At 42.9% G+C, this 27,438-nt stretch overlaps 1 protein-coding gene across 2 annotated transcripts in view; it reads right to left on the bottom strand.

Annotated features, from left to right (window-relative positions):
* LOC138373614 (cytochrome P450 2L1-like) overlaps positions 1-27,438 on the bottom strand; it is a 120,996-nt gene that overhangs the window by 14,855 nt on the left and 78,703 nt on the right. For both annotated transcript variants that reach the window (XM_069339953.1, XM_069339952.1), the window contains exons 2-5: positions 23,958-24,054; positions 20,832-20,931; positions 9,718-9,851; positions 6,353-6,571 (exon numbers count right to left, since the gene is read on the bottom strand). In XM_069339953.1, the coding sequence (XP_069196054.1) occupies positions 6,353-6,571; positions 9,718-9,851; positions 20,832-20,931; positions 23,958-24,054 (550 nt within the window). The remainder of the gene's footprint in view (positions 1-6,352; positions 6,572-9,717; positions 9,852-20,831; positions 20,932-23,957; positions 24,055-27,438) is intronic.

The following is a 27,438-nucleotide window of genomic DNA, read 5'->3' as shown; positions in this document are numbered from 1 at the left end:
ACGAGGCATCTCCTATCTAAACACAAAGATTAATCCAGTGTAATTGGCCTGTTATGTTGGACATTGTCTAGTGTGTTGGCATCGATATGTTCTTGTCTTGTCCTTACTCTCATGGTGGGTAGAGTAAATAGTTCCGTGATTTGGGTGTTCATGGTAGGTCGCTCTATTCTTATGTGAATTGCCTCAAGAATTTGTAATCTTCTTGAATCTTGGGTTTTGTCTATTATGCAAGTATTCTTGTTCAACATTTCTCTTGTTAGAGTAATGTCATGGGCTTGTCTCATGTGATTCCTAGGGGCACCAGATTGAAGATGGCATGTCAAACGCCTCGTCAGCTTGGTCGACGTCATACCTATGTACTTACATTGAAGGTTACATCCTTCGTGGGGGCAAGTGTACATGTATACAACGCTTGACTGCTGTAGAGGGTTCTCCGTCGGCTTCGGGCTGTTTTTGATAAGGAGTTCGGAAGTCTTCTTGGTTTTGTAGAATATTATCAGGTTTATGTTTTGGTTAGGAGTAGTGCTTTTTACTCCTTTACGGATTATTTCTTTCATTATTCTTTCCTCTTTTATATGTTCACTGTGCATGGTTGATTTGTAATATAATTTTATTGGGGGTGTTGTGGTTTCTGTTTTAGGTTCTGAATTATACCAACGGTCCAAGTGTCTTCTTATAGCAGCGTTTATTTCCGCGTTGCTATATCCGTTGTTCACCAATACCTGAGTTACTCTTTCAAACTCTCTACTCACGTTGCTCCATTCAGAGCAGTGGGTAAGCGCTCGACGAATATAAGCATTGAGAACACTGGCTTTGTATCTTTGGGGGCACTCACTTCTACCGTTCAGGCATAATCCTATGTTGGTGGGCTTGGTATATACGTTGGTGCTTAAAGAGGTTCCTGTTTTTGTTATTAGTACATCCAAGAATGGCAGACTGTTATTTTCACTATTTTCATGTGTAAATCGGAGTACTGACTCTCTCTCTAGGTGTCTTTTTAGGTCAATTAGTTCATCTGAGTCTTTTACTATTACGAATATGTCATCTACATAACGGCAATATACAGTTGGTTTTTGTCTGCTACTGAAGACCCTATCTTCGATGGTTCCCATATAAAAATTAGCAAATAAAACTCCTAAGGGGGAGCCCATTGCTACTCCGTCTATTTGTAAATACATGTCTCCTTGTGGACTGATGAAAGGGGCTTCCTTTCATCAGGAAGAGGAAAGAATAATGAAAGAAATAATCCGTAAAGGAGTAAAAAGCACTACTCCTAACCAAAACATAAACCTGATAATATTCTACAAAACCAAGAAGACTTCCGAACTCCTTATCAAAAACAGCCCGAAGCCGACGGAGAACCCTCTACAGCAGTCAAGCGTTTTATACATGTACACTTGCCCCCACGAAGGATGTAACCTTCAATGTAAGTACATAGGTATGACGTCGACCAAGCTGACGAGGCGTTTGACATGCCATCTTCAATCTGGTGCCCCTAGGAATCACATGAGACAAGCCCATGACATTACTCTAACAAGAGAAATGTTGAACAAGAATACTTGCATAATAGACAAAACCCAAGATTCAAGAAGATTACAAATTCTTGAGGCAATTCACATAAGAATAGAGCGACCTACCATGAACACCCAAATCACGGAACTATTTACTCTACCCACCATGAGAGTAAGGACAAGACAAGAACATATCGATGCCAACACAGAAGACAATGTCCAACATAACAGGCCAATTACACTGGATTAATCTTTGTGTTTAGATAGGAGATGCCTCGTATGGGCCAATAAGCCTTCTGCAGCCCCTATGTTTATCCCTTATGTATCCCCCCATGTTTTTCACCTTCATTGTATTATCAACTGACCTAATGCGGGTATAAAATCAACTAGTATTGTAAGATCTGTTCACTTGAGAATGAACCATGGAGGTTCGAAACGTCGTGCAAATTATACAAATAAGTGTAATACACTCTATAGTAAATCACTTCTTTTCTTCACCTTAAAAGTACGAAAATGAGTTTTGGAGAACTCCTATTCCAATTAAGCCCTGATGCTAAGAAAATAGTTAGAGGGATAGAAGCCCTAAACCAGAAAATAATAAATACAGAATATGCGGTCATATTCAATGAAACATGTTTGAAAGAAAACCTGCTGCCAGTATACACCAATATATATATATATATATATATATATATATATATATATATATATATATATATATATATATGTCGTACCTAGTAGCCAGAACGCACGTCTTTGCCTACTATGCAAGGCCCGATTTGCCTAATAGGCCAAGTTTTCCTAAATTATTATATTTTCTCTAATTCTTTTCTTATGAAATGATAAAGCTACCCATTTCATTATATATGAGGTCAATTTTTTTTTATTGGAGTTAAAATTAACGTAGATATATGACCGAACCTAACCAACACTACCTAACCTAACCTAACCTATCTCTATAGGTTAGGTTAGGTTAGGTAGCCGAAAAAGTTAGGTTAGGTTAGGTTAGGTAGGTTAGGTAGTCGAAAAACAATTAATTCATGAAAACTTGGCTTATTAGGCAAATCGGGCCTTGCAAAGTAGACTGAGAAGTGCGTTCTGGCTACTAGGTACGACATATATATATATATATATATATATATATATATATATATATATATATATATATATATATATATACATGTATATATATATATATATATATATATATATATATATATATATATATATATATATATATATATATATATATATGTCGTACCTAGTAGCCAGAACGTCGTACTCGGCCTACTATGCAAGGCCCGATTTGCCTAATAAGCCAAGTTTTCCGGAATTAATATATTTTCTCTAATTTTTTTCTTATGAAAAGATAAAGCTACCCATTTCATTATGTATGAGGTCAATTTTTTTTACTGGAGTTAAAAAAACGTAGATATATGACCGAACCTAACCTACCCTACCTAACCTAACCTATCTTTATAGTTTAGGTTAGGTTAGGTCGAAACGCTGCGCGTGCTACTGGCTTTACAAGACTGTAATTACCATATTTGTATCCTCACATTCCTTATGTACATTCTTGTATATGCATAAATAAAAATAAAATAAAAAATAAAAGGTAGCAGAAAAGTTAGGTTAGGTCAGGTTAGGTAGTCGAAAAACAATTAATTCATGAAAACTTGTCTTATTAGGCAAATCGGGCCTTGCGTAGTAGGCTGAGAAGTGCGTTCTGGATACTAGGTATGACATATATATATATATATATATATATATATATATATATATATATATATATATATATATATATATATATATATATATATATATATATATATATATGTCGTACCTAGTAGCCAGAACGCACTTCTCAGCCTACTATGCAACGCCCGATTTGCCTAATAAGCCAAGTTTTCCTGAATTAATATATTTTCTCTATTTTTTTCTTATAAAATGATAAAGCTACCCATTTCATTATGTATGAGGTCAATTTTTTTTTATTTGAGTTAAAATTAACGTAGATATATGACCGAACCTAACCAACCCTACCTAACCTAACCTAACCAATCTATATAGGTTAGGTTATGTTAGGTAGCCGAAAAAGTTAGGTTAGGTTAGGTTAGGTAGGTTAGAAAGTCGAAAAACAATTATTTCATGAAAACTTGGCTTATTAGGCAAATTGGGCCTTGCATAGTAGGCTGAGAAGTGCGTTCTGGCTACTAGGTACGACATATATATATATATATATATATATATATATATATATATATATATATATATATATATATATATATATATAAGCCTATACTTGCATAAACCACAAGTGAAGATTAACAATCTTTGGACAACACCCACCAGTGGGCCTCGAAACCAGAAAGCACAACTACCTTCCAGTAGCTGCCATAACAAGTACGCTTTAACCCACTACACCATCAGACCCTACAAAAGAAGTAGAGACTTCGAGATATATATTCACCTCAAATATCTCCACTTCCCGAGGGCACTAGACAAGTGAGAGCATGACGAGGTGGGCATGACGAGGGTAGTTGTGCTTTCTGGGTTCGAGGCCCACTGGTGGGTGTTGTCCAAAGATTGTTAATCTTCACTTGTGGTTTATGCAAGTATAGGCTTATATATATATATATATATATATATATATATATATATATATATATATATATATATATATATATATATATATATATATATATATATATATATATATATATTTATATATATATATGTCGTACCTAATAGCCAGAACGCACTTCTCAGCCTACTATGCAAGGCCCGATTTGCCTAATAAGCCAAGTTTTCCTGAATTAATATATTTTCTCAATTTTTTTTCTTATGAAATGATAAAGCTACCCATTTCATTATGAATGAGGTCAATTTATTTTTATTGGAGTTAAAATTAACGTAGATATATGACCGAACCTAACCAACCCTACCTAACCTAACCTAACCTATCTTTATAGGTTAGGTTCGGTGTGGTAGCCGAAAAAGTTAGGTTAGGTTAGGTAGATTAGGTAGTCGAAAAACAATTAATTCATGAAAACTTGGCTTATTAGGCAAATCGGGCCTTGCATAGTAGGCTGAGAAGTGCGTTCTGGCTACTAGGTACGACATATATATATATATATATATATATATATATATATATATATATATATATATATATATATATATATATATATATATATATATATATATATATATATATATATATATATATATATATAATTTATGGGAACAATGACATCAGGACTGGATACACATGTGAATGGGAAATAGTCTTACAAGTTCCAGAAAAAGAGAGAGAAAATGTCAACACTGTAGAGAAATATCCGACAGACCACTGGAACTTTATCTTACATAGTGCAGAGTTACAAACTAAATAATGTTTCCATCTGAGATTTATCATCGCAGAAGTTGTTAATATTGTACATAATCTTATTGAAACCAACACACAAGTCATAAATAGTCATACATTGCTTAAGTAAGACAGAAACAAGTAACACTTATAGCGGGGCAGCCAGAGGCTTAAGACCCGCGCAGGATTATCTTGAAACACGGAAGAGGGGGGGGGGGTATTCGTCCTCACTAACACCTCTCTGTACCCGTATTCTACTTTAACTCTCTACCAAGGGACCCCAAACTTTTACTTGAGCCGACCCCACGCCACGTGGACTTAAGATTATTGACCGACTTAAAGTTCTACAACCTTATGTCGTAGAAACCGACTTCTAGCAAAGCTCTAGATCCGCCTTGTGCTGCCACCACCAGACCAGTAACGCTGAGCAATGATCGAGGTCTGGATCGATCATGCTAATCAATGAACTTTGGGGCTTGATCCCCACTAGTAATATATGAATTGGATATCTGTAAGTGTGGAATTAATTAACAATCAAAGGGACAATGAATTCTTATTCGGTGTTAGAATCGGCGACCAACTCAACTCGGCCTCTGAGATATCCACGTGGTACGGGACAAAACACATATTACATAAAATGGAAATTAATAAAAAAGACAATTTAATAGCTAAATGGTTTATTCCAAAACTAAACCAAATCTAAAATCAAAGCACTCCCTGATGTGAAAAGCCATGAGTTGAACAACTGCCCTATGCCAAACTCTTATAGCACTCTACTTTGAGGCGACCAGCTATATGTTTGTGCAGGTCTTGGGCGAGAGGTGGAGTGGCCACCTTCCCTTTGTCGCTCCTGATCCACACTCTCTACTCTCTGATGCTCCTCTACCCAGGAGCCCGAGCAGAGTATTCTTCCGCCTAGTTTTTCTAAGTTACTAGCAAGGCTTAAGTTAACAACTAACCTCTGTTGCACTGAATGACCCAGATTGGTTGAATTATTTTAACTGAAGTTAATTACACAAGCATCTTAGGGAAGGCCTATTCCTGATTACAAAATGGCTATTTGACCATTGAGAAATAGTGGACGGGGAAATTCTGATGACCTGTGATCTCAGGTCGGCCAAATTGTTCCGCGCCGAGGTCTAGTCCCGGCTCGTGACGTCACTGATGGTGACTTAACTCATTATTCTAACAATCAGGATACTCTTGATACTATAAACAGGAATATTATACAATTTGAATGAAGAGTAATGTCTCTAAATTACTGAATATTGTGGAATAATTCATTATACGAAATTGTGGACAAAGGAGGCAGTTATTTTCACCGACAAACCCCCCCCCCCGCCCCCGCCCGGGGATGCGACCATGTGTTTGGGGTCAGGTCCCTACCCGTGGTTTCTCGAACATTCTGGGTCATGCCTACAACAGCTAGTTTGTTACAATCTCCCCCAAAATACCACCTTAGACCACCACTCACCTGAGACAATCTTCCATATAACATTGAGGATAGCAACATTGAGTGACCAGGGGATGGGTTGTGGTGTCCCTGTGTGCTTCCCAAAGTCCTCTACCAGCATCTCGGCCTCGTTCTGGATGGCCTCCATCAGGCTGGACTTGCCCATTCCCAGGTCCTTGAGCTGACGCAGGGAGAACCTCCTGTTGTTGTGCCACGTCAGGCCGGTGCTGTTGGACAAGCCTGGTCCCCAACACATTATATTAGTAAGAGTATGTAGCACGAAGTAAAGATTTATATATATAAATATTAACATATTTTATGTAATACACACAGAAATTACAATTACGTGATATATCAAATGAACACAAGCTGCAGCTGTTGCACTATAGTCGCTATACATCTGCATTGTTCAATCTCGAGTAGGTTCGAACCCTCATCACGGCCCTAGTGTTCATTATATTATATAATATATATATATATAAATATATATATTATATATACCGAAAAAGTAAGATTAATAATTCTAACACGAATTTTCTCAATCTTTCGTACATTTCTTTTCACTGTTGGAGGTAAATCAAAAATCAATTCTCCAAAATTCATTTTTATTTCTAGTCTGACGCGACACGAGCGCGTTTCGTAAAACTTATTACATTTTCAAAGACTTTAGTTTACAAATACACAACTGAATAGAACTTACGCATCTCCAATTTTATATCTACATTTGAGTGAGGAGGATGGGGTGAGGTGGCATTAATAGGGTACTAATTTCATCAACACAAGACAGAACAAGAGGTGGTATTAATAGGGTATTAATTTCATCAACACAAGACAGAACACGAAACAATGGGTATTGAATAGAAGTTTTTGTAGAAAACCTATTGGTCCATATTTCTTGATGCTTCTATATTGGAGCGGAGTCTTGAGGTGGGTAGAATATAGTTGTGCATTAATTGGCTGTTGATTGCTGGTGTTGACTTATTGATGTGTAGTGCCTCGCAAACGTCAAGCCGCCTGCTATCGCTGTATCTATCGATGATTTCTGTGTTGTTTACTAGGATTTCTCTGGCGATGGTTTGGTTGTGGGAAGAGATTATATGTTCCTTAATGGAGCCCTGTTGCTTATGCATCGTTAAACGCCTAGAAAGAGATGTTGTTGTCTTGCCTATATACTGGGTTTTTTGGAGCTTACAGTCCCCAAGAGGGCATTTGAAGGCATAGACGACGTTAGTCTCTTTTAATGCGTTCTGTTTTGTGTCTGGAGAGTTTCTCATGAGTAGGCTGGCCGTTTTTCTGATTTTATAGTAAATCGTCAGTTGTATCCTCTGATTTTTGTCTGTAGGGATAACGTTTCTATTAACAATATCTTTCAGGACTCTTTCCTCCGTTTTATGAGCTGTGGAAAAGAAGTGCGTTTCACTTACGAGATGGAAAAGGATGGGAAGCTGCCCTTTCTAGATGTAACAGTCATGGAAAAGAGCGGAGGTTTCCACACTGCAGTCTACACTAAGGAAACGAACATAGGAATGTGCCTAAATGCCAACAGCGACTGCCCAGACAGGTACAAGAGGAGTGTTGTTAACGCATATGTCGACCGTGCTCTCAGCCACAGCTCAGAATGGAAGCAAGTCGACGAAGAACTCTGTAGGGTAAGGCAGGTCCTAGTCAACAACGGCTTCTCCAATGGTTTCGTCGAAGACATCATAAGAAGGAAAGTGAAACGCCATGCAACCTCTGAAGAGACAACTAACACAACACCTATACCCCCTATTAGACTAATTTACAGGAACTTCTTTTCCACAGCTCATAAAATGGAGGAAAGGGTCCTGAAAGATATTGTTAATAGAAACGTTATCCCTACAGACAAAAATCAGAGGATACAACTGACGATTTACTATAAAACCAGAAAAACGGCCAGCCTACTCATAAGAAACTCTCCAGACACAAAACAGAACGCTTTAAAAGAGACTAACGTCGTCTATGCCTTCAAATGCCCACTTGGGGACTGTAAGCTCCAAAAAACCCAGTATATAGGCAAGACAACAACATCTCTTTCTAGGCGTTTAACGATGCATAAGCAACAGGGCTCCATTAAGGAACATATAATCTCTTCCCACAACCAAACCATCGCCAGAGAAATCCTAGTAAACAACACAGAAATCATCGATAGATACAGCGATAGCAGGCGGCTTGACGTTTGCGAGGCACTACACATCAAGAAGTCAACACCAGCAATCAACAGCCAATTAATGCACAACTATATTCTACCCACCTCAAGACTCCGCTCCAATATAGAAGCATCAAGAAATATGGACCAATAGGCTTTCTACAAACACTTCTATTCAATACCCATTGTTTCGTGTTCTGTCTTGTGTTGATGAAATTAATACCCTATTAATACCACCTCTTGTTTTGTCTTGTGTTGATGAAATTAATACCCTATTAATGCCACCTCACCCCATCCACCTCACTCAAATGTAGATATAAAATCGGAGATGCGTAAGTTCTATTCAGTTGTGTATTTGTAAGCTAAAGTCTTTGAAAATGTAATAAGTTTTACGAAACGCGCTCGTGTCGCGTCAGACTAGAAATAAAAATTAATTTTGGAGAATTGATTTTTGATTTACCTCCAACAGTGAAAAGAAATGTACGAAAGATTGAGAAAATTCGTGTTAGAATTATTAATCTTACTTTTTCGGTCATATTTAATAATATATGTCTACAGGAAAGACTGCTACCAAAATATACTAATATATATATATACATATTTATATATATATATATATATATATATATATATATATATATATATATATATATATATATATATATATATATATATATATATATATATATATATATATATATATATATATAATAAAATGAAATACCATATGACAGTTTGTGTACTGAGGCAAACTAGTGCTCACATTAGCAGTGACACAGCAGCGACAGAATTAGGGGCAAATAGCCCCGGTACACACTAGTTTAGAAGCCAGGACCCGTGCCTAATTAACATCGGATTTCTCCCAGCTTACTATCACAGCGGAGTTTACCATGAACTAAGTACAAAAAGTATCATATGCCATCCCTGAAGCCAATAAAAACAAGATGGTAAGAGCATTTGTTTTTAAAGAGACAAGTACCTTTTGTCTCTCTTTAAACCCTAATGCTCCCACCATCTTGTTTTTATTGGCTTCAGGGATGTCATATGATACTTTTTTCTTAATTCATGGTAAACTCCGTTGTTTAAAAGTGGTACACAGGTACCAGTTACCTCTCGATGGTGAGTTCTAGAGTGGAGGTACGGTGTAATATAAGGAGAGCGAGAAAGAGGGGTTCTCCTCTCGACGTTATAAGAAGATGAAACGTTGGTATAACTTTACCGATCTTCTTGAAGCTACTGAAGGCGTCTAAAGTGTAGAAGTCAGGTCGGCCCTGCAGGTCAGGGCTGGAGAAGGCTTCCTTGATCAGCTGGAAATTGTTGAGGAAGACCATGGTTCGAGTCCCCAACCGCCACCTGTATATATTTTTATCATTCATAGGGATAACATTGCCTTCCATAGAGTTTGCTATATCGCTTAATAGTGATAGAGTTGGTTTTATCGAACTGAATCAAAGACCCTAGGGGCAGGTAAGCAAAAGATGGAAGGCTCGTACGAAGATGCAGAAAACTTGAGCAGGGAACAGGTTACAAGTCAGAGGAGGGGAGTACAGCACGGTGACCCAACCCCCGTGGGTTTATATTTATATATATATATATATATAGAGCTGCAAGAACAGTTAGTGATGCAGCGGCCAACATGCTGAAGACAGAACACGAAACAATGGGTATTGAATGGAAGTGATTGTAGAAAGCCTATTGGTCCATATTTCTTGATGCTTCTATATTGGAGCGGAGTCTTGAGGTGGGTAGAATATAGTTGTGCATTAATTGGCTGTTGATTGCTGGTGTTGACTTTTTAATGTGTAGTGCCTCGCAAACGTCAAGCCGCCTGCTATCGCTGTATCTATCGATGATTTCTGTGTTGTTTACTAGGATTTCTCTGGCGATGGTTTGGTTGTGGGAAGAGATTATATGTTCCTTAATGGAGCCCTGTTGCTTATGCATCGTTAAACGCCTAGAAAGAGATGTTGTTGTCTTGCCTATATACTGGTTTTTTTGAAGCTTACAGTCCCCAAGAGGGCATTTGAATGCATAGACGACGTTGGTCTCCTTTAAAGCGTTCTGCTTTGTGTCTGGAGAGTTTCTCGTGAGTAGGCTGGCCGTTTTTCTGGTTTTATAGTAAATCGTCAGTTGTATCCTCTGATTTTTGTCTGTAGGGATAACGTTTCTATTAACAATATCTTTCAGGACCCTTTCCTCCGTTTTATGAGCTGTGGAAAAGAAGTTCCTGTAAAATAGTCTAATAGGGGGTATAGGTGTTGTGTTAGTTGTCTCTTCAGAGGTTGCATGGCGTTTCACTTTCCTTCTTATGATGTCTTCGACGAAACCATTGGAGAAGCCGTTGTTGACTAGGACCTGCTTTACCCTACAGGTACCTTACCCTGCGAGTTCTTCGTCGACTTGCTTCCATTCTGAGCTGTGGCTGAGAGCACGGTCGACATATGCGTTAACAACACTCCTCTTGTACTTGTCTGGGCAGTCGCTGTAGGCATTTAGGCACATCTACTTGCGTATACATGTGCCCATCCGGGCTCAAGAAGGGTGCCTCTTTAGTACAAGCTTGGAGTAGTTTCCTTAGAATGTTTTCTGGTATGTCAAAAGGAGTACAGGCCGGATCACGATACACTCTGTCCGCTATAATCCCGATTGTTTCATCCACAGATACGTTGGTAAACAGTGATTCCACGTCCAACGAGGCTCTTATTCCTGTGGCCCGTGTTCCCCCCAGTAAGTCAACAAATTCCTTTGGAGAATTCAGGCTGAAGGCACAAGGGACATAAGGAGTCAGCAAACCATTGAGTCACATCGCCAGTCTGTACGTGGGTGTGGGTATCTGGCTGATGATTGGCCGAAGTGGGTTTCCAGGCTTATGTGTCTTGACATTTCCATACGCATATCCAGGTTTGTATTCCCCAATAATCTTTAGCAGGTGGAGTCCAGATTTCTTGGCGTTCACAGTTTCGATCAATTTGTTGACCTTTGCTTTTAATTCGGCTGTAGTGTCCTTCGTTACCCTTTGGAATTTAGTTTAGTCAGAGAGTATGATGTTCATTTTCGCCAGATATTCGTCTTTTTTAAGAATGACGTATATTGGCGACTTGTCACCTCTCCTGACGACTATCTCCTTGTTCTCATGAAGGCTCTTAGCTGCCGATATGAGCTCGGGGGGCAGTATGGTGCTTCTGTAGTTGCCTCGATTCTTTCCTCCTTCCGCAATAAGTTCTGCTTGTAAAGTGTCTTTGGTGGTGACCTTCTTTTGTGTCTCGAGGTCGAATATGTCGTCCAACAGGATTTCCAACTCCACTTTCTGGGCCATCTCACTTGGTCTGGACATAATGTGACAGTTTATACCCAGATTTAGGAGAGTGACTTGGTCCTCAGTGAGGTTGATTCCTGCAAGGTTTAGGAAGCCGTCTCTTGGTCGTGAAATTGCCATAGGTCCTCCATATAACGTTGTTAGTTTCTTGATTATCCTGGTTTCGGTGCTGAGGTGATGTCGTTCTGTGAGGATGTTGAGGTGCTGCTCGATGAACACCAGATGTCCTTCATCAACTCATTGCCTGCGAGAAAATGGAATTCTGTGGGTTAAATACCCCGGAATTCCTACCTCTCTTTCTGGTTTTGAAGTATAGTGCAGTGGATACAGTGTGTACCTGCAACTCTGTGGGCCAGGGTTCGAGTCTCCTGGTGGGTTGAGTGTTAAAAAGTTATAAACTTCAGCTTGCGAGTTATTTAGGCATATATGTATATATATATATATATATATATATATATATATATATATATATATATATATATATATATATATATATATATATATATATATATATATATATATATATATATATATATATATATATATATATATATATATATATATATATATATTTAGCCACATGTTCCTACATTTTTGTACAGCCACTAGCATAAATAGCATTTCGGGCAAGTTCTTAATCCTAATTTTCACGCACACATTCCCAGGAAACAGCCCGTAGCAGCTGTCTAACTCCTAGGTAACTATCTACTGGTAGGTAACAGGGTCATCAGGGTTAAAGAAACTGCCTATTTGATTCCGTCGGGGATCGAACCCGGATCCTTAGGACATTGATCCCTGAGCGTTGTCCACTCAGCCGTCAGGTTTAACTTGGCAGTGATGCTGTACGCCGTTCTCGCTGTCCATTTACATCCATGGGCGTCACACAGGGGCTCAGTTCCTAGGCAGCTGGTGGTAGTGGCCAGTTTTGTTGGTCATTTGTTGTAATAGACTTAAGGGCAGCATTAGAGAGGCGTCAACATGTACAGCATAATACTGTATTATGTCTGCGGTTTCTGGCTAATATGATCTTAAAAGTCTTTGTAATATGAATAATTATGAATTTGAAGAAATATTGGTCGTGCTTCTTTTCCCCATTAGGGAAACTAGGGATAGTAACTTCATTTATATTTAATTGAATGAATTATATTATGTTGTTCAGAAAGAGAGGTGCAGGGGAGAGTGAGAGAGGAAGAGGTAGAAGGGAGAGTGAGAGAGGAAGAGGTAGAAGGGAGAGTGAGAGAGGAGTAAGAGAGGATGCAGAGTGTTGTGACACAAACAGGCTGGCATACCCTCTCGAGGGTGGGGGGGGGGGGGGGGGAGGGTTAACTCAAGGACTCGCCCTTGTATAGCTCTCTAGAGAGGCTACGTGCTTGTCCTGCACACTCTACCACTCTCTATGTTCAACTCTTTGTATTTGTACCTATTTGTGCCTGCAGGATCGAGCTGCCAGCTCTTGGACCCCACCTTTCTATCCGTCATTTTTTTTATTTTACCCTGAAGGGTGAGTTTATTGGGCAGCGCCACTCACCCTGTGAGTGGACATACCACCATATCAGCATGTACATCACCCCCCATCCCCCCCCACCCCCAATACGAAGAAAACCCGCTGGGTTGTTCATCCTGCCAACCGTTAATTGTCTAATATCTTTACTCCAATTCTATTTTTTGTATCATATCAATATTTTTAATGAACTATTTACCACACACACATATGCAAACACATATAATATGTTTGTGCACATATTACACACACACAGGGCCTGGCGGCTGAGTGGACAGCACTCGGGATTCGTAGTCCTAAGGCTCCGGGTTCAATCCCCGGAGGCGACACAAACAAATGTAAAATTGCTTCTTACACCCTCATGCTCCAGTTCACCTAGCAGTAAATAGGTACCTGGATGTCAGACAGCTGCTACGGGCTGTTTCCTGGGTGTGAGTGAGTGATAAAAAAATCAGTTGATTGATTGAAAGTTGAGAGGCGGGATCAAAGAGCCAGAGCTCAACCACGTGTGTGGTTGTGGAACACATGATGTCACACAGGACAGCATGCGTCTTCAAGAAGTCCTGGACAAACTGAAGAAATGGTCCCATAAATGGTTGTTAGAGTTTAACCCGAGCCAATGTAATGCAATGAAGATAGAATATAGGTTAAGGGAGCAGAAGGGCAGATACAGGGTATCATTTGGGAGATAAAATTCTTCTAATATTAGAGAGAGAGAGAGAGAGAGAGAGAGAGAGAGAGAGAGAGAGAGAGAGAGAGAGAGAGAGAGAGAGAGAGAGAGAGAGAGAGAGAGAGAGAGAGAGAGAGAGAGAGAGAGAGAGAGAGTGAGAGAGAGAGAGAGAGAGAGAGAGAGAGAGAGAGAGAGAGAGAGAGAGAGAGAGAGAGAGAGAGAGAAGAAAAACCTGGGGGTTGATATCACGCCAGACCTATCCCCTGAAGCCCACATCAAGAGCATCAGCGGCATATGTAAGGCTGGTCAACATAAAAACTGCCTTTAGAAACTTGTGTAAGGAATCATTCAGAATCTTGCATACCACGTATGCCAGATCAATTCTGGAGTATGCAGCTCGAGCATGGAGTGCATAAAACTAAACTGGAGAAGGCTCAGAAGTTTGCCACCAGAGTAGTACCCAAATTGAGGGGCTTGAACTATGCGGAGAGACTACGGGAATTAAACCTCACGACGCTGAAAGATAGAAGAGGGGGGGACATGATCACCACATACAAGATTATCAAAGGAATTGATAGGGTAGACAAAGACAGTTTATTTAACACAAGGGGCACACGCACTAGGGGAACACAGGTGGAAATTGAGTGCCCATAAGAGCCATAGAGACATTAAAAAAGATTTTTTTTAGTGCCAGAGTAATTAATAAATGGAATGTATTAGGAAGTGATGAGGTGGAGGCAGACTCCATAAACAGTTTTAAGTGTAGATATGATAGAGCCCAATAGGCTTAGTAGTGTGTACACTTGTTGACTGATGGTTGACAGGCGGAAGTAAAGAGCCGAACCTCAACCCCCGCAAGCACAACTTGGTGAATTGCACTTGCACAAACACACACACACACACACACACACACACACACACACACACACACACACACACACACACACACACACACACACACACACACACACACACACACACAGGCACCATAGCAACTGGAGGACAGAAAATTATAATAGTAGTCATATATAACCCCCCACCGAATGTCAGAAGACCCAGACAGGAATATGATAGAAACAACTTGGCCACCATCAATATAATAGAGAGAACAGCTTCTGTGGCTAGCAGGAACGGATCCAGACTTCTAATCATGGGAGACTTCAACCATGGGAAGATAGATTGGGGGAACAGAGACCCACATGGAGGCCCAGACACATGGAGAGCTAAGCTGCTGGATGTGGCAACAAGAAACTTTCTAAGTCAACACGTCAAGGGACCGACAAGAATGAGAGAAGGGGATGAACCAGCCTTGCTTGATCTGATATTTACCCTTAATGAGTCGGATATAAGGGAAGTTAAGTTGGAAGCCCCCTTGGGAATGAGTGATCATAGTGTATTGAGCTTTGAGTACCTGGTTGAGCTGGGAATTATCACCCCCAAAAAAGAACTGGGAACCAAAGGGCTGGCGTACCGAAAAGGAAACTATGAGGAAATGAATAAATTCCTATGGGATATACATTGGGACACAGAACTCGGAACCAAGTCCGTACAAGACATGATGGACTATGTCACCCAAAAATGTCAGGAGGCTGTAAGCAGGTTTGTCCCAGCCCGACAGGAAAAAACAGAGAAGCAAAGGAAGAATCCGTGGTTTAATAAGGAATGTATGAAAGCAAAGGAGCTGAACAAAAGGGCATGGAGGAACTTCCGTAATAACAGAACACCAGAAAGTAGAGAGAGATACCAGAGAACCAGGAACGAGTATGTCAGTGTGAGAAGAGCAGCTGAGAAAAGGTATGAAAATGATATAGCTAATAAAGCCAAGACCGAACCAAAGCTACTACACAGTCACATCAGGAGGAAGACAACAGTGAAGGAACAGGTGATGAAACTTAAGGTGGGCGAGGACAGGTACACAGAGAATGACAAAGAGGTGTGTGAAGAACTCAACAAAAGGTTCCAGGAGGTCTTTACAATAGAACAGGGAGATGTCGCGGCGCTAGAAGAGGTGGCAGCAAACCAGGTGACCTTGGATAGGTTCGAAATTACAAGAGATGAGGTCAAGAAGCACCTATTGGAGCTGGATGTGAGAAAAGCTGTTGGGCCGGATGGAATCTCACCATGGGTATTGAAAGAGTGTGCAGGAGCACTTTGCCTACCACTCTCCATAGTGTATAGTAGGTCACTGGAAACGGGGGACCTACCAGAAATATGGAAGACTGCTAATGTAGTACCAATATACAAAATGGGTGACAGACAAGAGGCACTGAACTACAGGCCAGTGTCCTTAACTTGTGTACCATGCAAGGTGATGGAGAAGATTGTGAGAAAAAACCTAGTAACACATCTGGAGAGAAGAGACTTCGTGACAACCCATCAACATGGGTTCAGGGAGGGTAAATCTTGCCTTACAGGCTTGATAGAATTTTACGATCAGGTGACAAAGATTAAACAAGAAAGAGAAGGGTGGGCGGACTGCATTTTTTTGGACTGTTGGAAAGCCTTTGACACAGTGCCACACCAGAGACTAGTGTAAAAGCTGGCGATGTAGCAGGAGTGAAAGGGAAGGTACTCCATTGGATAAGGGAATACCAAGTAACAGAAGGCAGCGAGTCACTCTGTGGGGTGAGGTATCAGATTGGCGAGACGTCACCAGTGGGGTCCCGCAGGGGTCAGTCCTTGGACCCATACTGTTTCTTATGTATGTAAATGATCTTCCAGATGGTATAGAATAATCCTCTCATTGTTTGCTGATGATGATGCAAAAATTATGAGGAGGATTAAGACGAGGAAGGCAGTATGAGACTACAAGATGACCTAGACAGACAGCATGAATGGTCCAACAAATGGCTACTAAAGTTCAACCCGAGTAAACGTAAGGTAATGAAACTAGGCAGTGGAATCATGAGGCCAAACACAGGATACAGAATTGGAGATGAAGTCCTTCATGAAACGGACAGAGAGAAGGATCTAGAAGTTGATATCACACCAACCCAATCTCCTGAAGCCCACATCAAAAGAATAACATCTGAGGCTTATGCAAGGCTGGCTAACATTAGAACTGCCTTCAAGAACCTGTGTAAGGAATCATTCAGAACCTTGTATACCACATATGTAAGACCAATCCTGGAGTATGCGGCCCCCAGCATGGAGCCCGTACCTTGTCAAGCACAAGGCGGAGCTTGAAAAAGTTCAAAGATGTGCTACTAGGCTAGTGTGAGAGTATGGTCTCTCATGATTATCCCACAGCTGACTTGAATGGCTCATTGCAGTGCACAGTGCACCGATTTCGTGCACAAGCCCTATCTCTGTTTTCCCATAACCGGGAATACATTTATAATATGGAGGCTGCCGTATGTCTACGCAGGAAGTGAGTACAGTGAGTACATTAGCCTATCGACCAGAGGCTGCTTACCTTGGAGACCGGCTGCGGATATGGGTACGCACTGGCCCGAAACTAGAGATAGATCAAGCCCTGGATAGTAATCTGTCATGTTGGGTGTCCCCAGGATGCCCACATAACCGGGAATACATTTATAATATGGAGGCTGCCGTATGTCCAGGCAGGAAGTGGATACAGGAAAATTAAGCATACTTGCCACGAAGGGTCAGTGAGTACATAGAAGGTGCCAGTGTGAGAGAGGGAGAGGAGACGCCAGCGAGGCGACTGACCTCTGGAGTCAGCCTCAACAAGCGCAATGGAGAATAACAACTATGACGTGTTCATGACGTCACCTCTGCTACTGATCAAGGAACGATCAATATGATTGGTTCCCGCTCTTTTGCTGCAATGCCATTGGTCAAATTGTAATCCCTTGTGTTGTGTACCACGAGATGCCCTACAGCCGCTGGCAAAGGCATTCACGTGAGGGAACCCTTACATAGAGGATGTGTCCTGTTCTGTCTATCGGCCAATAGACAGAAGAACACTGTCTATTCCTCATCGTCAAGTTAAACTCAGCGTCTTTTCGATATACCAACGCTTGCTCGGAATCTCGACGGTGATTATATTGTTTAGAAGACTAGTGACAAATCACCAGAGTGAAACAGACTGGTATCAGGTAACCCCTGGTGACAAATGGAGATCGTCTGCGAGTGATCTAAAGTGAACTAAGGCAGTGCCGCCGCCTAAGTAACCTGTGTGTGACTTTACCACAGTGCACCTGCATGGAACCATATAACCTGCAGTTGCCAGCCACCATTGTCCAGAGTGTGTAGCTAGTACGTCAGTACCTCGGTACCTTGAGCCACCAGCCGCCCTGCCTCACGGTACTACGTGACGTCACCACCCTTACTCACCGCCAGTGCCAGAGTGTGTGCGTGTGTCTGTAGACATACAGCTCGCCCTTCTGCGAGTATCCTCCTGTCATATACGGTTTGTGGGAAAGCCTGTCGTCAATGGTCTCAAGTCATAATGAGGAAACCAGTTGTCAGGCCACCTACGAGTTCTTGCATAAATATGCCTGAGTGAGTGAATGAATAAGAGAGGTAGCCTACCTGTAAGTACAAGATCTTGTCATTGTTTTATTGTGTCTGTCTGTGTTGATCTGAGGGATCAACCACAGTTCTCACCTTCTCATACCTGACACAGGTATAGGTGAAGACACCCGACGGTGTATGCGTGTTTATCTGTGTGGTATCACGACATTTCACTCGTCTGTGAATGTGAGCTTCACATACACCACACATCTAGTATTGTGTGATATTATTATTGTGCATGTTATTGCCTGTCCCATTGACAGTGTATTTGTTATTTATTGCATATCATCATTACCCGAGTATCCGGTTGGAACTCTTGTAAACCCTTTGCACACCGGCAGCTAGGTTTGCCGTGGTAATGATTGGCTGTCAACCGTGTTAAGTTAGGTGTTTCTCCAGGAGTGGATCAGAATCGATTAGCCAGACGTCAAGAGTCTCGCTAATGCACCCATAGCCTTTCTGATGCCAATCTAAAGTAAATCAAGCACCCTGTGTATTAGTGGTTAAGTTAGTAAATAAACTACTGTTAAGCTTTATGCGGTGTTTCCGTTGAACCACTTCTGAATACTGCCAATATTACTCAAGCCTTCAGCTCCAGGTGTCTTCAACACCGAGTTGCCTATAAGTCACTAAACTATAAATGTGATGAGGACCCTAGGAGTCCCTTAAAGTGTTAAATCATTGAGGAGATTCCAACGACCAACGTGGATCAGGACCAGGTGAGGCTAGTCTGAGAAGAGACCCTCAAGGACTCTAACTCGACCTTGCTCCCAGGCCCTGTACGGTTGCTCTCGTATTATCTCTCCTGATTCCGACAGCTTCGTGAAGCGTCTGCCACATGTACATTGGTGACGTACGCATTGCAGTCGAGAAAGCAAAATAGAAACTCCCACAACTAGTCCCAGAACTAAGAGGCATGAGTTACGAAGAAAGGCGGCGAGAAATGCACCTCACGACACTAGAAGACAGAAGAGTAGGGGGAGACATGATCACTACCTACAAAATTCTCCGAGGAATTGACAGGGTAGATAAAGATAAACTATTTAACACTGGTGGTACGCGAACAAAGGGACAGAGGTGGAAACTGAGTACCCAAATGAGCCACAGGGACGTTAGAAAGAACTTTTTCAGTGTCAGAGTAGTTAACAGATGGAATGCATTAGGGAGTGATGTGGTGGAGGCTGACTCCATACACAGTTTCAAATGTAGATATGATAGAGCCCATTAGGCTCAGGAACCTGTACACCTGTTGATTGACAGTTGAGAGACGGGACCAAAGAGCCAGAGCTCAATCCCCGCAAGCACAAGTAGGTGAGTACAATTAGGTGGGTACACACACACACAGACTTAGGGGCTTCGCGGCTGAGTTAATAGCGCCTGGGGGTCGTAGTCCCAATGACCTAGGCTGAATTCCCTGAAACAAATGTTTTACCGGTAAATGTTTATGTTTTATGTTTTATCTCAGCTCCTTTTCCTTATCTGATTCCTCAAGTTGCCTCCATTCTCTCAGTACTGTTTCTCAGGTCTCCTCAATACTGCTCCTACCAACACAAGTTATTTGAATTAGTCAAATTTTAGTAGCCATTACTGCAATAATCTCTCGGGGGTGTGATCACACTGTATTCCATATTCCTGAATGTGTGCTCACTTATCTGTACACGCAGCATCCAGCTTCAGCTCCTAGAGTATCTTTTACAATTGTCAGTCATCTAATGCAATGACGTCCGACCTACACGCCTCTTCTCATGTCTAGTTTTGAAGTTGTGGCTTTAATTGGCTTCTACTTCCTTCTCGTCTATTTCATTTTATTTTCTTGTTTTGTTTATTATGCTAAATAAGTATATCCTCACATCCTTGTGTTTAATCTGTTGCTCTTCCTCACTTGCCAATGGTTCATCTCTCTCTCTCTCTTGGTTTAACCCGTCCTCCAAATAGCACGTCGCATTTTGACGAACACTTTAAGGCCAAAAAACTGTCCTACTAAAAAACGGTAGTGGCTGCCAAAATTGACGTGATGATCCGTTTTCTGTTCGTGGGTCCTCGAGTAGAAAGATTCTTTAAGAATCTTTTGCCCCGAGGGGCGAGTTCAATGGACACCGCCACTCATCCTGTGAGAGGACATATCAGCATGTATATCATCCCGCAAAGTCTTGCTCCCAAAGCTTTCACCAACCTCGCGCTGTATAACTCGGGTCCAGTGAAGGGGGACGACTTGCCTAAGCCATCTGAGGATAAGATATCTCTTTCTATTTGTAGCGACTGTTGCTGCAAGCTGACTAATGTATGTTAATGCAATGTACTTATAACATAGACAAAACAGATATAGATATACTGACCATAATTTACTAAACACTGCCTTAAACTTACGTGAAAATGTCGCCGTACTTCTGCATGAGGTTGGTGGCGTGTTCCTCCATGGAGATCCCAGAGGGCATCAGCGCCCCCAGCACCGGCCAGCCCCACTCACCTGTCAACACACATCACTCCCTATATTTACCTGCCCCACACACACACACACACACACACACACACACACACACACACACACACACACACACACACACACACACACACACACACACACACACACACAAATGACAGAAGACCCAGTCAAGAGTACAAAAACAACAACATGGCAGTTAACACTATAATTGAGAGGGCAGCCTCTGCTGCCTGTAGAAATAGATCACACCTGCTCATCATAGGGGACTTCAATCACGGAAGGATTGACTGGGAGAACAAGGAACCGCATGGCGGCGAGGATACGTGGAGGGTCAAACTACTGGAGGTGGTGATTAGAAACTTCTTAACCCAGCATGTCAGAGAACCCATAAGGATGAGAGGAAATGACGAACCAGCGAGACTCGACCTGGTGTTCACCCTGAACGACTCTGACATAAGAGAAATCAGTTTTGAGGCCCCAGTAGGAATGAGCGACCACAGTGTATTGGTGTTTAAGTACCTGATTGAAGAAGGGTTATTGAACTCGAGGAGGGATACCGAAACCAAAAGGTTAGCATACCGAAAGGGGAAACTATGAGGAGATAAGAAAATTCCTAACAGATATAGCATGGGAAACAGAGCTCAAGGAAAAGACGGCCCAAGATATGATGGACTACATCACGCAAAAGTGCAAGGATGCAGCAAACAAGTTTGTCCCAGTCCAAAAGGAAAACAGTGAAATGAAGATGAGAAACCCATGGTTTAATCATAGATGTAAGCTAGCTAAGCAGCAAAGTAAAAGGGCATGGAGAAACTATACGAATAACAGGACACTGGAGAGCAGAGAAAGATACCAGAATGCCAGGAATGAATATGTCAGGATGAGAAGAGAGGCAGAAAGACAATACGAAAACGACATCGCAAGCAAGGCAAAGACTCAGCCTAAATTGCTGCATAGCCACATCAGGAGAAAAACAACAGTAAAGGAACAGGTTATGAAATTAAGGATAGGGGCGGAAGGATTCACTACAAACGACAAGGAAGTGTGTGAGGAACTGAATAACAAATTCCAAGAGGTCTTCACCTTAGAGCAAGGAGAAATCCCAGAGATAAGAGAGGAAATAGCTAACCAGGAACCACTGGAAGAGTTTGAGATTGCCAGCGGGGAAGTAAGGAAGGGTTTACTAGAGTTGGATGTGACAAAGGCTATAGGCCCAGATGGAATCTCCCCTTGGATACTAATGGAAGGAGCAGAAGAACTGTGCCTACCACTCTCCATAGTGTATAACAAATCTCTGGCAACAGGGGAACTGCCAGAAATTTGGAAAACAGCTAATGTAGTCCTGATATAAAAGAGAGGGGATAGACAAGAGGCACTGAATTACAGGTCAGTGTCCCTAACCTGCATACCATGCAAGCTGATGGAGAAGATTGTGCGAAGAATGCTAGTGGAGCACCTGGAGCGAAAGAACTTTGTAACACAGCACCAACATGGATTCAGGGATGGCAGGTCCTGCCTCACAGGGTTACTTGAATTCAAACGACCAGGTAACGAAAATAAGGCAAGAAAGAGAAGGGTGGGCAGACTGCATATTTTTGGATTGTCAGAAAGCCTTTGATACAGTCCCACACAAGAGGCTAGTGAAAAAGCTGGAGATGCAGGCTGGAGTGAAAGGGCAAGGTACTCCGTTGGATACAGGAGTACCTAAGCAACAGGAGACAACGAGTCAGTGTGAGGGGTGAGGTCTCAGATTGGCGAGACGTTACGAGAGGAGTCCCGCAGGGGTCAGTCCTTGGACCTATACTGTTTCTGATATATGTAAATGATCTCCCAGAGGGTATAGAATCGTTTCTCTCAATGTTTGCCGATGACGCAAAAATTATGAGGAGGATTGAAACTGAGGACGATAGTAGGAGGCTACAAGATGACCTAGACAGACTGAGTGAATGGTCCAACAAATGGCTGTTGAAGTTCAACCCGAGTAAATGCAAAGTAATGAGGCAGTGGAAACAGGAGGCCAGACACAGGATACAGAATAGGAGATGAAGTACTTAATGAAACGGACAGAGAGAAAGATCTAGGAGTTGATATCACACCAAACCTGTCTCCTGAAGCCCACATAAAGAGAATAACGTCTGCGGCATATGCGAGGCTGGCTAACATCAGAACAGCGTTCAGGAACGTGTGTAAGGAATCATTCAGAATCTTGTACCCCATATATGTAAGACCAATCCTGGAGTATGCGGCCGCAGCATGGAGCCCGTACCTTGTCAAGCACAAGACGAAGCTGGAAAAAGTCCAAAGGTATGCCACTAGTCTAGTCCCAGAACTAAAAGGCATGAGTTACGAGGAAAGGCTGCGGGAAATGCGCCTTACGACACTGGAAAACAGAAGAGTAAGGGGAGACATGATCACAACCTACAAAATCCTCAGAGGAATCGACCGGGTAAACAAGGATAAACTATTCAACACTGGTGGGACGCGAACAAGGGGACACAGGTGGAAACTGAGTACCCACATGAGCCACAGAGACGTTAGAAAGAATTTTTTCAGTGTCAGAGTAGTTAACGGATGGAATGCATTAGGCAGTGATGTGGTGGAGGCTGACTCCATACACAGTTTCAAATGTAGATATGATAGAGCCCAATAGGCTCAGGAATCTGTACACCAGTTGATTGACGGTTGAGAGGCGGGACCAAAGTGCCAAAGCTCAACACCCGCAAGCACAATTTGGTGAGTACACACACACACACACACACACACACACACACACACACACACACACACACACACACACACACACACACGCCAACACACCATCAAACGGTTCAAATCTTTATAAATATTCGACGGAAAGACGAGAAAAAAGAGAATAATAATAAATACATCTGCCATATTTCTGAACTATTCTCACATACGTTAAATTTAGTAAACTGTTTACTGTACAACCTTTTGTCTGTAATTATGGAGTCTTCAGTTCACATTCCACTTCTGACAATCACAAGTCTGTACATATCTTACCTTAACATCCTCACATGAGTCTTACGCACCTGGAGGAAGACCTTTGGGTCTCCTGTTGAGCACTAGAGCCAGCAGCACCAGCAGCACCACCCCCAGCAGCGCCTCCGTCACCATCTTTGTCCTCACCTGGCCGGGCAAAGGTTGGTGATCAGATGTCATGAGAGAGAGAGAGAGAGAGAGAGAGAGAGAGAGAGAGAGAGAGAGAGAGAGAGAGAGAGAGAGAGAGAGAGAGAGAGAGAGAGAGAGAGAGAGAGAGAGAGAGAGGGAGAGAGAGAGAGAGAGAGAGAGAGAGAGAGAGAGAGAGAGAGAGAGAGAGAGAGAGAGAGAGAGAGAGAGAGAGAGAGAGAGAGAGAGAGAGAGAGAGAGAGAGAGAGAGAGAGAGAGAGAGAGAGAGACAAACATACAGACAGACAGACAGACACACACACACACACACACACACACACACACACACACACACACACACACACACACACACACACACACACACACACACACATACACACACACACACACACACACACACACACACACACACACACACACACACACACACACACACACACACACAAACGTTGATAAAGACAGGCTATTTAACACAAGGGGCACACGCACTAGGGGACACAGGTGGAAACTGAGTGCCCAAATGAGCCACAAAGATATTAGAAAGAACTTTTTTAGTGTCAGAGTGGTTGACAAATGGAATGCATTAGGAAGCAATGTGCTGGAGGCTGACTCCATACACAGTTTCAAGTGTAGATATGATAGAGCCCAATAGGCTCAGGAACCTGTACACCTGTTGATTGACGGTTGAGAGGCGGGACCAAAGAGCCAGAGCTCAACCCCCGCAAGCACAACTAGGAGAGTACACACACACACACACACACACACACACACACACACACACACACACACACACACACACACACACACACACACACATACGCACACACACACACACACACACACACACACACACACACACACACACACACACACACACACACACACACACACACACACACACACACACACACACACACATACGCACACACACACACACACACACACACACACACACACACACACACACACACACACACACACACACACACACACACACACACACACACACACACACACACAGAGGGGAAGTCTACAATCCCAGAGGGAAGTGGAGAACCCTCCTCAAACAGTGCAACAGCCACAGGGATTGGGGCACCACCCCCACATTCTACCCAACAGACACCCAACCTGCCCCATCCCCTGTCAGCCCCCCACTAAGTACCCACCTAGGGCACCCTCCCCCCACCCACCCCCCTCCTCCCACTCACCCCCCTCCCCCCACTCACCCCCCTTCTCCCCCTCACCCCTCTCCCCAGGACCTCCCTTCTCCCCCATCCCCCAAGCCCTCCCTTTCCCACATACCTTCCCGTCTCTCCCACCCCCAAGCCCTCCCTTCCCCCCCTCCCCCCTAAGTCCCCCACTCTCCCCCACCCCACCTAAGTCTTCCCCTCTCCCCCACTCCCCAAAGCCCTCCCCTCTTCCTCACCCACCTCAGCCCTCCCTTTTCCCCCACGCCCCCCAAGCCCTCCACCCTTTTCTCCTCCCCCAAGCCCCCCCATCTCCCCTATCCCCCACAGCCTCTCCTCCCCCCATGCTTCCCCAACCCTCCCTCTCTCACCCCCACCAACCCTCCCCCTCTTACTCTCCCCCCAACCCTCTCCCTCTCCCCCCCCTACCCTCCCCCTCTTTCCCACTCCCTGTACCCTCCCCCTCTTACCCACCAACTGTACCCTCCCCCTCTCCCCCACCACCCCAAGCCCTCCCTCCTCCACCAATCTCCCCGTGCCAGGTCCCCCCAGCTCCCACTCACCCCAGATCCCAAAGGTCCCCCCCCCCCAGAGAAGAAACAGAAGAGAGTCAGTTTCAGGGTGATATACTCGAACATAGATGGGATCACAAGCAAGACAAGTGAACTAAGGGAAAGAGCACAAGAAGTTAACCCAGATGTAATCGGACTCACTGAAACAAAACTCTCTGGAATCATAACGAAGGCCGTGTTTCCCCAGGAGTACACAGTAATAAGGAAAGAGAGGGAATGTAGGGGAGGAGGCGGAGTGGCCCTACTCATGAGAAAAGAATGGAGTTTTAAGGAGATGGCCATCCCGGGCTGTGAGGAGTTCAGAGACTACATAGCAGGCACCATAACAATGGGAGGACCAAGAATAGTAGTAGCAGTAATATACAACCCTCCACCAAATGACAGAAGACCCAGTCAAGAGTATGAAAACAATAACATGGCAGTTAACACTATAAATGAGAGGGCAGCCTCTGCTGCCTATAGAAATAGATCCCACTTGCTCATAATGGGCGACTTCAATCACGGAAAGATTGATTGGGAGAACAAGGAACCGCATGGAGGCGAAGATACGTGGAGAGCCAAATTATTGGAGGTGGTGACAAGCAACTTTTTAACCAAGCATGTCGGAGAACCCACAAGGATGAGAGGCAATGACGAACCAGCGAGACTCGACCTAGTCTTCACTCTGAATGACTCTGACATAAGAGAAATCGGTTTTGAGGCCCCAGTAGGAATGAGCGACCACAGTGTACTGGTGTTTGAGTACTTGATTGAAGAAGGGTTATTGAACTCGAGGAGGGATACCGAAACCAAAAGGTTAGCATACCGAAAGGGAAACTATGAGGGGATAAGAAAATTCCTAACAGATATAGCATGGGAAACAGAGCTCAGGGGAAAGACGGCCCAAGATATGATGGATTACATCACGCAGAAGTGCAAGGACGCAGCAAACAAGTTTGTCCCAGTCCAAAAGGAAAACAGAGAAATGAAAATTAGAAACCCATGGTTTAATCAGAGATGTAGGCTAGCTAAGCAGCAAAGTAAAAGGGCATGGAGAAACTATAGGAATAACAGGACTCTGGAGAGCAGAGAAAGATACCAGAATGCCAGGAATGAATATGTCAGGATGAGAAGAGAGGCAGAAGGACAATACGAAAATGACATCGCAAGCAAGGCAAAGACTCAGCCTAAATTGTTGCATAGCCACATTAGGAGGAAAAACAACAGTAAAGGAACAGGTTATGAAATTAAGGATAGGGGCGGAAGGATTCACTACAAATGACAAGGAAGTGTGTGAGGAATTGAATAAGAAATTCCAGGAGGTCTTCACCTTAGAGCAAGGAGAAATTCCAGAGGTAAGTGAGGGAATAGCTAACCAGGAACCCCTGGATGAGTTTGAGATTACCAGTGGGGAAGTAAGGAAGTGTTTACTAGAGTTGGACGTGACGAAGGCTATAGGCCCAGATGGAATCTCCCCTTGGGTTCTAAAGGAAGGAGCAGGAGAACTGTGCCTACCACTCTCCATAGTGTATAACAAATCACTGGCAACAGGGGAACTGCCAGATATTTGGAAAGCAGCTAACGTAGTCCCGATATACAAGAAAGGGGATAGACAGGAGGCACTGAACTACAGGCCAGTGTCCTTA

This window comes from Procambarus clarkii, chromosome 42 (genome assembly GCF_040958095.1).
Source record: "Procambarus clarkii isolate CNS0578487 chromosome 42, FALCON_Pclarkii_2.0, whole genome shotgun sequence".
In the NCBI taxonomy this organism is placed as follows: domain Eukaryota; kingdom Metazoa; phylum Arthropoda; class Malacostraca; order Decapoda; family Cambaridae; genus Procambarus; species Procambarus clarkii.
The sequence above is the reverse complement of the archived record's forward strand: the minus strand, read 5'-3'. Positions and strand labels throughout refer to the sequence as shown.